The 12852-nt window shown below is 43.4% G+C and overlaps 1 protein-coding gene across 1 annotated transcript in view; it reads right to left on the minus strand.

Moving 5' to 3' along the window:
* SCML4 (Scm polycomb group protein like 4) overlaps window positions 1-12852 on the minus strand; it is a 71144-nt gene that overhangs the window by 36822 nt on the left and 21470 nt on the right. The window contains exons 3-4 of the mRNA XM_027634158.1: window positions 9472-9672; window positions 652-781 (exon numbers count right to left, since the gene is read on the minus strand). Coding sequence (XP_027489959.1) covers window positions 652-781; window positions 9472-9672 — 331 coding nt within the window. The remainder of the gene's footprint in view (window positions 1-651; window positions 782-9471; window positions 9673-12852) is intronic.

Genomic DNA, 12852 nt, shown 5'->3' on the forward strand with positions numbered 1-12852 from the left:
AAAACTTCCCTTCTGTGCATCCCAGCTAAGAAATAACGGGATTTATGTGTTGTGTTTAGATTCTAATGTTATCTAATCCATTTCTCTGCTGAAATCTCAGGCTAAATCAACTGTCTTGTTGATTTTCTTCTCATTTACATCAGTTTAAAAGCATTGACCTATGCCACTTCTGATAATATAAACAAAAAAATGAATAAGGCTGTGTTTTCTGACTACATTCGGAAATGACCACATCTGCTGCTGTGATAAGGCATTGAGGTTTATGTGCTGGTAACTCTGCCTACAGTCAGACCATGGCTCCTCTGTTCTTCTTCTCCCCACAGCTGTAACAGATGCTTCACATTCATACAGGGATTTAGTCTGGTCATTGCAACATATTAGATGGGGTGAGTGTTGGGTATAAAATGGAGCATTAATGAGTTTTCAAGTTCCCATTTCAAGAGGAATGGAACTGACATCGCCACTAAATTTGACACATGGCAGTCAAAATATAGTCTTGCAGGATATCTCTGCTTTTTGTCACTGGTTGCCAGACTAATCTTCAAACACCCCATCTTCATGAGCTCCACCTGTTCTGGGAAGCACATCATCTGGCTGTCAGCCCGTGACTCCTGCTCACCCCTTGATCAAGGAGCACTTGAGGCTGAGTACCTGTGAGAGACTGCGGGGTGTCCGAGTTGGGTATTGTAGCTGCATCCTGAGGGATTGAACTAATATCTGGCTCTGGCGTGCTTCTCGGTGGAGAGATTGCTAAGGGAGTCATCAGGACACGAGACTTCAGCTGCAAAAAATAATGGAAGCATACACAAGATATTCCAGTTTTATTCCATGTATGTCACGCCCCATGAACACTCATTAGCAGTCTGCTATTGCATCACTTTCTCCAGGCCAGGAGCATCCGTTCTGCTCTCGTGAGGATACTGGAGCCTAAAGCCTGACTGATTTGCAGCAGACAGCAACGCCTTAAGCTACAGGATGCAAATATTATGCCACCCACCGGGCAGTTATTTACACCTGAGCAAATTGAGTCTAACACTCCAACAAATCAACGTAATGGCATTTTACAATCTATTTCATGTGGGTGTAAATAATGATCTGCAACTCAGAAACATGGGGTATTTAACTACATCATAATTTAGGGCCAAATTCTGCTCTTAGTTGCACAGGTGTAAATCTTGTGTAAATCCGGTGGCACCAAACGGCTACTCTGGGCTAACACCCATGTAAATAAGCTCAGACAGTGGTCCATAGTGTGTTATTACCAGGCAGTAAATACAAACTGCTGCACTGTTGCACCCAGTGATCTTTGTGACCTGCGACCCTGCTTGGAGAAGTGAAACACAATGGAAATTTATGGTGCAATATCACTATGTCTTTATACTGCTAGTACCTGGCAATATCTCACCAGTCAAACAATGATCAGGTCCTCATATTTAAAAGAGCTGATGTGATGGGTGTGACCTGAAGGTACCACTCTTGCCTTTTCTTTTGCTAAGAAGGGAGGCAGGGGGAAAATAGAGAGCCATACATGTTTACATATTTACATATACTACACTGAGATGAGGTGGTTTTTTTGCTTCTTTTGTTTTTCAGTGGACAAAGTTGAAAATGCTGTAAGTGATAAGATAAGAAGGAAAAGGGATTTTTAGTCCTGTTAAATTTGAAGGGCTTCTCTCAGAGCTTATACACAAGCTCGGTATAATGTACAAAGTATATTTGAAGTAGAAATTAAGTCAGACCACTGCCTACAAAACAAACAATTCGTGGTGGAGACTAGAAGCCATTTTGGATGAAGATTTGCGTTGTCTCTGATTTTAAGTACAACTGTCTAAAATAATGCTCACTGTTTCAGTATAATGGTAAAAAATCATAAAGCTGGGGAAAGGAGAGGGAAGGCTGTTGGACTTACTGACATTCAAGCGAGTTTTTACCATCACCTACCCAGGGCCAGGCTAAACCCCTTTGTTTTCAAACTGAACAAGGGAGAAAATGTTCAATAAGTGAATCTAAGATACACTACAAATTCGACCTCCTGCTGTGTGGTAGTCATAGAGTATAAGGGACCCTGAGCTGGCCCGTGGCTAGTGTCAGTTCTCAGCTGCCTGCTTTGTCCTGTTTCTGGAGGGCTGTCTTGCCTTCAGATTGGGATAAGGAATGACCAGCAACAAAGTGCTCTCAGTTTATTTTCCATACAATTAAAAAAAAATGGGAGTGGAACAGAGTTTCAAAAATCAAAGTCTCCATCCAGTTTGGGATTTATTCCATGTGAGAAGGTGAGAAGCAGCATTATTTATTATTTTCTATAGCAACATGTTGATTACTCACTTTTCTGTGGTAAAGTGGGCTGGCAACATGAAACTTTGGGTAGCCCCTGTGTCAGAAGCCTGACACAGGGGCTGTTTTTCTGACAGGCTTGTTTTTGATCATACACATATGTGCATATGTGATAAATGCACATATTCATATGTGCAGTTGTACTCACTATATACATATATAAAAGTATGTATGTTTATAGAGATGTACATATACACTTGTTCATATAGAATCACAAAATCATTCAAATTGGAAAAGACCTCTAAGATCATCAAGTCCAACCACTAACCTCACACTGCTAAGACCATCCTGTTAAGATCCAATTAGTGAGAGATGCCTCTGTCCAAATTAAGGTGCAAACTAGACCATATGCTAAAATCAATAGTAAGGATTTTATTTAACAATAAAATGTGAGGTAGAGAGATAAAAAGAAATAGAAAAGAGGATATTAAGCAGAAGATAGTCACCACCTGTGGATCCGGGGCTTCTTAGTGGTGTGGGGTCCTGAGGTAGTTCAAAACTTTTCACTATTTATGCATTTTTGCAAACAAAGGAATTAATACTCATTGAACTCAAGAGAGCTCTCTTATTCCATTGATTAAACATAAGTCTGCATGATCAGTCTTTCTCTTCTTTTGAGTCCATGAGTTTCTTGACTTGGGGGGTTGTGATTGGTGGTTGCAATCTGCCCCTGCTGGAATTACCTTTTGCCCAGTTGGAGCTGATTACAGTACAATTCCTGAGCTGACTTTCCCTGTGGCCCATAAATTCTACATTCTTTGTGTCCATTATCAGTGATACGTTATTCCCCACCCCCCTTCCCCCCCCTGCTTTCTTAACCTCCCCCTAGGTCTGAGATAACCCCCAGACAATAGCACCACTCTTATCTTGTCTCAAGTTCCCATCATGGTGGCTTAATCTACAGTTCAAGTTCCAGGTATCAACAGAGGCTTATTCAGGGGGAAGCTTTGCTGATCAGAGATGCCATCTACCCCATAAGTTGTGCTGATCCTTGTTTGACTGGTGATACGCATACAAGCAGTTGCTTCTTTACACAGCTTACCACTACGGGAATTTTTGTCTGGATGCATTATCTAGGATGTGCTAACCAAACCTCACCTTCTCCAGGCCTGCAGTTATCACCATCCTGTCACTCGACTCTGTGATTATCTCATGGCAAAGTCCTTCTGTGTCCTTAACAATGCTTGAGACAGGTAACTGTGCTCTTAAAGTCCTTACACACGATTAAACCATGTCCCTAAACACCATACGTCCATGTTTTCTGAACACTTCCAGTGACGGTGATTCCACCACTTCCCATGTTCCAATGTTTGATCACCCTTTCAGTGAAGAAGTTTTTCCCAACACCCAGCCTAAACCTCCCCTGGCACAGCTTGACACCATTTCCTCTTGTCCTATAGCTTGTTGCCTGGGAAAAGAGACCACCCCCCCAACCTCCTTTCAGGTAATTATATAGAGCTATAAGGTCCTCCTGAGCCTCCTTTCCTCCAGGCTAACAATCCCAGCTCCTTCAGCCGTGCCTCATAAGACTTGTGCCCTAGACCCTTTACCAGCTTTGTTGTCCTTTTCTGGACACAATCCAGCAACTTATACGTGCTCTCACACATGCATTTAGCTATATAGATACTATTCTGGAGACAGCACACCCGATGACTTCTGTTTCACTTGCATGTTGGCTCCTTAATATCCTTAATGGCTCACAGCCCTGTAGTCCCAAACAGAGGTGCACAAGTCCCCTCTCTAGCCCTTGAACCTCGTGAGTGTGTGCTGACCCACCAACACCATACACTGCCTCACCAACACCATCAGCCTGGTGGAGGCAGGACAATGTCCAGTAGACCTCATTCTCCACCTGGCTCTTGGAGGCCTAGGCAGGCTTATATTCAAGAGCAAACAAACAGAGGGCAAGACTTGTGTAAACTCTTAAGCATGGAAGCCCCTTCTTGGCAGTTTCCTGTTTTAGCAAACAGTTTACTGCAAAATTAATTGCGACAGAATGAGCTCTAGAGCCTCTGGGTACAGATAAATGCTGTTTTACTAGGGGTAGCAGAGAAGGTGCCTTCATTAAATCAAAATAAAACAATGCCTGATTATTGCAAGGGACAGTACACTAGCAAACATAGCTTAGCTACATCCTGGCCACTGAAACCATAAGTAGTCCTTGAATATCATGATGTGTAAATCTCCAAGTATTGCATTTAAAGATGTCTTTTCTTGGACTGATCCTTTGCTATTGAAAAGCCAACCCAACCAACCAGCTGACTGACTGAGTGCTTGGCAGTAGAGAGCACATATGCACTAAAGTGAAAAAAACAGTGAAAAAGGGAGAAAGAGAGAGAGAAAAGGAGACAGAGGAAATCTGTCAGAGCACTCTGGGAAACCCTCTTGGTAAGGCATATGAATCAGCTTTTGAATATCAAATGTCATAAATTTTAATAGGCACAGCATGAGATGTAAAAGCAATGGTTGCTTTAAAACAAGATCTACAACCAACCACAGTTACAGCCCACTGTTATGGACTCTCTACCCTGGAAAAGAGATCAGAGAAAGCTGATCAGGGGTTTAGGGTAAGAAATTAGTGCGTCTGCTTCACCAAGGTCACCATGCTTTACATGTAGAGAGAGTGTGGGCTTTTGTGCCATAGATGCTGCCCACAAGCTTGTTTGAGTATGCAGTGGCTGTGGATGAGGAAGACCCTATTGAGTCCTGGAGGTTTTGCTACGATCTGCACACAGAGCAGTCAGAATTCATCTAGCTAGTATTTCTGTCATCCCACACCAAAAAAAGTGAGCGGGTGAAGAACATTCCCAGGTAACTTTTTTTCTTCTGAACAAGTTCTCTGCCAACTTGTGTAATAAAATACATGGGAAAGAAACATGATGAATAATACAAATTTTACTTGCAGATTTCTCAAACCACTTCGATCATAGGTTCTCATCTTTATGGCTCTCAGTTGTTCTCCACCACTTGTCCTTGTCCTGAAAAAGCGTTTGCTAGAAAAGGCTGGAATTCATCTCACCCCCAATGGGCCCGTGTTCTTCCAGACAGGAGGGCAGAGGCAACTTCTGGCCACGTGAGCTTTTGCTGCTGGAGAGAAAACCACCTCCAGCCCCTGCAAATGTGCACAGAGATGAGCGCAAAGGTGAATGCCTGAGTCAGCCTGGTCCTGTCATGTGGACTTCTGATGACTGGACAAAAGGTTGCCATTAAACCTGCTCCTTGAAAGCAGAGCTTCTGAGTACATGTCTTGGGGTCCATGGCTAAACCTCTCAGAGTCTCTGCATTTGCTGGTGAGTGAGGAGACTCAGCATAAGATAAGCTTAGTTACTGGGGCAGAGAGGTCAGTGCTACCCTGGCAAAGGCAAAACACAATCCAAGGTTTTTCCCACCTTTTCTTCTTGTGTCACGCAATACCTTCTGCACAGTAAATAATGCAAGCAAGTCTGCACACGTCCTACACACTCCTGCATCCCCTAAGTGTTTTGCAGTGAATGAGGCAGGTAACCTTAACAGGAGCACACAGAACTTTGAAATCCAAGGCTGTATCATAGGACAGGTGAATCAGGGCACTTTTAAAGTTGTCTGTGCAATCTCATTTCCAGTGTATCCAAATCCTAACTGCTTATTTGTCATCATCAGTAGTGACTTCTAGGGCAGTAGGGAAACCTATACCCCGTAATGGAAATTGGCACTCCACTATGTGACTTTCGCTTGGCAGGAGCTTGCAAGGTCCTGGCTGATCTGAGCTGGGGCCACCTCCTCAGATGGGAGCTGCTTTGGTTGCATAGAAGGACAAACTGCCCTTGAGCTTCTCATATGGGACCACCACTTTGTTGCCCTCTGGGAGGGATGTTGTGGTCTTTGCTGCAGTGTTGTCCCATGCGTGTGTCCCTCTGGTGTCCTCTAACACTGTAAATCCCTGCACTATGTTATAACAAACCCTTCCCTCGTACAGGCTTTCTAGGCAGCTCTTCAGGGCTTCTCTCACTCATAGCCAGAGAAATAAAACCCATCCATCTACTAACCTCTCCTCCTCCCCCCCCCCCCCACCTATCAGAATAAGCTTTTTCCGAGACATTCAGACAATCAGAAAGAATGTTTCGGGGAAATGTAATATTTGATGGCAAATAGCTCCACATAAGGTACAAAACAGTTTTTGGAAAAACAGCTGATGATATGTTACAGCCAAAGCCGTGAAAAAATAAACAGGATAGTAAGGAAAAGGACTTTGCTTGGTGGTGAAGTGTGATGAAGTGTCATTTTAGGAAGACACAGATATTTGCTTTAATATCAATGGCAATGGGTCACCTGTCTATAAAAAGCATGTGCTGAAAAATATCTGTTATTCGCATCTCAGTCAAAATAAATTTAAATCTAGGCTGTAAATTCCTAGTTTGCTAAATATTCAGAAGTATTTTCCCATCTGTTCTGTAATAATTCAGCTATCTGGTTCCTATAAAGAATTTGGTCGTCTGCCATTTGGGCAGGGAGTAATTTTTTAAAATGCATTTAAGTCTCATGGTATCTGAAAGTCATACAATTATCAAGCTAATTAAATCAAGCTAGAGTTCCCCATCAAAAAATGTAATCTTTGACTCACATTGGGGAAGTGTTTTTGACAGAGAGGGATTCACTTCAGCTGGTCACACAGCGTACAAAGGAGCCTCACAGAAACACTTCGGTGTATGAATCCTATAACGCAAATAAACAGCACCAGGCCAGATGCCACGGATACTGCAGCTCATGGGTGCCAGCTCCTTCAGCCTAAGCCATTGGGTTATAGAAGGATGCCTCTTTACTTGCCATCACTCACCAAGAAATAGCATCATCTCAGATTCCCTGCTGAAGGAGGAATGCTGTTGCCTCCTTTCTAAGTGCCTGGGGACAGAGAGGAGGAGTGTGTGGTACCCAGCTGGGGGAAAAGCTTCCCTTTGGAAGAAGAGGGGGACACAGCAATCAAGTGCTTGGCCATGTAGGTCCAAAGCAGAGCATTACTGCAGCATTTCAGGGAATGTAAGTCTCCCACTTCTCCCGCTTACAGATATGTGGTGGTTGGTGAAAGACTTTTTCACAGGTGGATGGGTACATTTGGGGTAGAACAGAACATACTGCCCAGCATTGTTTTTGTTGAATTACAGATCAAATGTAAATGCAGGAGTAAGAAATGAGGGTCAGCAGGACAAGCAGGGGCAGAAGGGATCGTGTTTGATGAAATTCTGCATACAAAGTTTCATTGTGGTATTTGGCAAATCACTTAATCACCTCAAAGACTCAATTTCACCACATCTCCAAAATATTATTATTCCAGACTTGGATGATTCTGATCTAAAGAGCCTACAAGTCATACAGCTCTGCTGATAATAATTAAATTACTTGAAATGAATAAAGTAAATAAATATATTAAATAATGAACTTGTAATAACAAGTACCCCAAGTAAAGCAATTCAGATGTTTCTGTCCTGGAGTTTTATCCTAATACAGAAGTGAAAAATAGTAAGTATTTCCATATTTCACATTTTACAAAACACTAGGGAATTTGCCCCAGTCTTTGTCTGGACATGCAGCTCTATTTTGGACTACTATAAAATTCTGTGGTAATCCCAAAAGGGGCACCTGACTGCTGTCAGGTTGGCTTTGCTTGGCTGCTGCTGTTACATCATTCACATTATCAAAGTGAAAGCTTTTCAAATATGAAACTGCAGCTGGAACTGTTTCTTAGTCATGCAAAGTCTATTCTCAGCACACACAACACTGAAACTTCAAAATGTGTCCCCATATCAGAGAGGAGTATGGATAAAGTCAGGAGAGCATGGAAAGACATGGGAGAAGGTAGAGGATGAGGGTAAAACACTAAAGACCGAGGTACTGATGGCTGTTAGGTAGGTGTTGCACAGCAGGATGCCAAGGATTAGGGGATTCTGGAAACAGGATGCAGAGAAGTGGTTAAGAGGGCAGGCCTTGAAAGAAGAGAAGAGGCTGGATGGAGGTTAGAGGATAGGAGGAAGAAGGTCTGGCAGGAGATGAAAAGGGAAAGACAAGGATGAGGGTAGCTTGCTCTAGATAAAGCCCAAACTCAAGGAATTCAGCCAGCAGCACCATGCATGGGACCTTGTTGCCCCCCATGACAGGAGAGACCCAGGGAACAGCAAAACAACACCCGAGGCCAAGACTTTCTCTAGGAAAGGCTAGGTCAGCCTTGTGCATGCTATGATTGTTCTATTCGCTTTTCTGTCTTGACATCAGGAACTTAAGCAGCTATTATTTTCTCACAGTCAGCAATTTGCCCTCCTTGTGTAACAGTCTGCATGTCTGTATCCGTGCCCAATAAAAACAAGGAACAGGGAGGGCAAACATGTATGGGCCCCCCAGGTGGCTGTGGACAGAGACGGAGAGATTAACAGAACAATCTACTGACCACAAGACCCCTCACTAACGTATCTAAGTTTCACTCTCTAGGATAAATTCTCCCCTCAGCATCACAGTCCCATTTTTGCCTGCTCTGAGGCATAACTGTGGTGCTGCTCCCACTGGTGTTGAGCCCACCTGCAGGTGAGACTCAGCTAACTAGCAGCATTGGAAGGGCTTAAGGTGCTCAGGGTTTCTGTCTTTCTTTAGCTCTGCCTGCACACTGAGGTTGCGTTGAGAGCCGGGCATGATTATCCCATAAAGTGAAAAAACCAATAATCACTGAAATCTCATTATTTTTCTAAAATGTCCCCTTCTTACTTTTTGGGTTGGAAATTAGCTTTTTTTTTCTCATTTCATTTCCACTCTCCTGTATTTGCTTCCTTTTCCATTCATTTTGTTCAGTTTCTAATCACTGTTAGTGAGAGAGAAGATGAAAGTGACAAATGAGAGAGAAACCCTTCCCTGAAGGTGTGCAGCCATCTCACACAACACTGTGGGACACAACTTATTTTGACACAACCCAAATTAAGATAACTTTAAACTTTAGAAAAATAGATTCCCTCCATTTTTTGCCAGCTCAGATAGATGAGAAACCATCTTTTCTTCTTTTATGTTGCATTGCTCTGCCCCATGCTTGCACAACTTTGCCTCCATTCCTGCATTTCAACTGAAATTCCAGGAGAAAATATATTGAAAACCAGCAGGAGGCGGTGAAAATCACGTATCTACCTTGTGTCCAGGTTTTCTCCCTCTCTTCTTTGGGATCTTCACAATGGGCAAAGCCCCAGCCGGTGCCGGGAAGAGGTTGTGAACAGCCATTTTGATGGGGGCTGATTGGAGTGGGGGCCGCCCTCTCTTCCTCCCCACCATTCTGGGGGACTGCATCTCCTCAATGGCCAGGCTGGAGTCCAGGCATGGCAGGTGGCTCATCTGCCCCAGGGAGAGGAAAAAACAAAAAGGAAAAAAAAAAATGCTTTTAATTTAGTTTTCATTTTAGGTTTTTCATCCAAAGGCAGTTTTCTCAATGTTGCTATTTTCCCTGTTACCATTTATCAAAAAGGAGCAAGAAATACACCACAGATGTGTTTTCCTGAGTGGGATTCACCTGACCACATCTGGCTCAGCTTCTCCGAAGCTAGACAAACCCCTTATGATTCCTGTTTTCTCTCTGTTGACCATGAGTACAGAAGAGGGAGCTGGGTCAGATGCTGAGGTGCCTATTGCAGATGTCTAACAGGTAAACTCCACAATAAGCACCTTGACCTGCATCCTGCAGATAAGCATGATGAAGGCATGAGCTTGCAGCCATCAGTCAGTGCCTGCTTTCAGAGGGGGTTTGGAGTAGATGACCCACTGAGGTCCCTGCCAACCTGATGTTTTTCCCCAAATTCTGTGGTTCTGCAAATCCTGCCTCACCTCAGAAGTACTACCAATGCCAAAATGGACTTCCCTCATCTTTATACACAGCACTCTTGAGAGGAAAGGCTGTACTGGACCATGAGGTCACTGGTACAAGGTAGCCATCTTAGAGGAGAATTGCCAAACATTTACTCTCTGCACTTTTATAACATCTCTTATCATACATGTTATTAGTGGGGTTTTGGATGTGCTCCATTAAAGCAGTTACTTCACCACCACTCCATGCAGCTGCTGGAGTTGAGCAGGAGTAACAGAGTGGAATCTGGTCCATTTTCCGCTGTCCAGATTTTAATAAAGAAAAAAAATATACAACCATACACAGAGTAACAAGGGAATATATGGCATTCCTCACAGCTTCTAGTAAGGGTCATATACTAACAAAGGTCACCAAAAAAACCCCAGCTGCTAAAATACATTTTCAAATGTTGATTTGTCCAGGCATTTGATTTCCTGCACGTGGGCAGAATACTAGTCCCAGTCCTGCCTGTATACCTCACCAGACATAAGGGTCTAGCAATTCTCATGCTTTTATCATAAGTCTTGTGATGGCAAATATTTTCAATTTCATGCTCCCTCAGGCTGGTAATAATGGAAGACTCCCTGCCCTCCACTTTTACAAAGCAGGCTCATAGCCCTCTAAGATACAGATAAAAGCCTAAAGATGTGGTCCAGGAGCATCCTCTAAGCTCAAAAAAACCCACAAAGCAAGTAAAGGTTTGTTTATTACTACATAAAACTACAATTTTTTACAAAATCTAAAAAAAATCAAATGTACAAATTTTTCACTGCACTTCAAATTTCACAATTTCAGAATCCAGTGTGATCAGACTGATTGGAGCTGACATTTCTGGGAATGAAATTGGGTTTGCTTACTCACATAGTGGAGAGGGTACCACTCGATAGGGGACCCTAGTGACAAATATCTGTAGCTGGGAGCTTCTTTATTTCAAAGGCAAATATGTTTTACCTAGTCAAAACTTTGTAAGCGTCACTGACTAAAAAGCAACTCACTTTGCTGGTCTTATTGTCTCAGTAGTTCACACTATGTGCTGTAGGATAAAAAACTAGCGGGCTCCCAGCCATACCCTCCAGTAAATGCATTTATTTGCAATATATTAAAAATTGTGTGTTTTTAATAACACTAGAGGTATCTGCTCTGTTCAGACAGATCCATTCCATATGGTAGGACTTACAGATTAGACTATAAAATTTCCAGTCTTCAACATCACCTGCCTGAAACTCTCATGCAAATACTGAATGTCAAACATCAGATCAGAGCAAACCTGCAGTGCCTGATTTACCAAATTGTCCAGTGTTGCTGTGGTTGTATTCACTCTCCAGTCATGCTCAGCCAGCTCAGGAACCCCCTGAAAGTCTGCTATGGGGCTCTGATTTTTACCAAATAAAAGCCTTGTGTGACTGCAGGGAGTATCCTTTCAGGGTTAAAAGCATCAGGCTTGACACAGCAGGAGTCAAATGGAAAGGCTCTGTCTATCCTGAACATCCTTCTGGCTTTAGCAGTGTGCATTTTCTTCCCTGTAATGCTTCTGAGGGACACCCTTGGTGTCTCTTCCATCTCCCAAAACAAAACATTCCCAGGAAGTTACATTACAGGCTATCTGCAAGGAGGGAGTTCGGCAGGGAAAGGAAATGCAACAATTACACTGGATTTGGCACCAAAACCCACTGTGAAAGCCCAGTGCTTCAGGTTCTGCTTTTCAGTCTGCTTTAAACAAACCCTGGCAAGATAAACCTTTTGTGGAAGAACTTGGCAGAGGCTGCAGAAGACAAGTCCAGCCCATGTTTCCTTCCTGCTTGGGGAAGGGAGTGCTTCCTGGAGAGTGGGCTGTTGGTGGCCATGAGGCTGTGAGACAGAGGCTATGGACCAGCACTGAAGACCACACTGCATTGCCAGTATCGGGTTCTCCTTTGGTGGTAAAGGTAGATGGTGTCACCTCAGAAACTCTTGAGAGTTACCAGCTCCCAAAACTAAAGAGCTACTGACCTAGAGCACTTCTTTGACTGAAATGTTTCTTTCTTTTGCAGTGGTGGAGTATTAAATATGTGATGGTCAGGAAATACACTAAATGTTAGTGATCACAGTTTTTTTGTCCTGCTCTTGACACTTATGACACAGTGCTTTGACACAAGACCCAATCGAGCTGTGCACGGAAAGATCTCAGTATAACATACTGGAATTGATACAGCAAAGACTTTAAGACAACTTCAATACATAAGCTGTTGTTATTACCCTTAATTACAAGTCCAGTTGTGACGTGGTTCTCCTTTCTTGTTCCTAAGGGAAATGCAAGCACCTTTGGTGGCATTTACTGTCATGCTGCTGTAGATCCTGGAAGGCAAGAGGGTTTCCCAGCAGAAGAGGAGCACAGCAAACACTCAAGAACTGCCTCTGCCTGACAGTGGGAGATGACAGCACAACCTCTCATGACAGCCAGGAGGAAGCTCCTGGGAAGGCTGGAAAAACACGCAGTCAGACTGCAGGATGGCCAGACAGGCCAAAGGGACACAAGGGTTTGCCTGACTGTCCCACAACAAAGTCAGTGTGTAACCTTGGAATGACTTTCCTAGGGCAGCTCTGACTGCTGCCACAGCCTGGGCTTGACCCACAGCTCAGTGCTGGAAAGCTTGATGGCTTCAAGGCAAGTTATGAGAGTTTGATGCAATTTATGG

The sequence above is a fragment of the Corapipo altera genome, unplaced genomic scaffold (assembly GCF_003945725.1).
Source record: "Corapipo altera isolate COAL_440 unplaced genomic scaffold, ASM394572v1 2b, whole genome shotgun sequence".
In the NCBI taxonomy this organism is placed as follows: Eukaryota; Metazoa; Chordata; class Aves; order Passeriformes; family Pipridae; genus Corapipo; species Corapipo altera.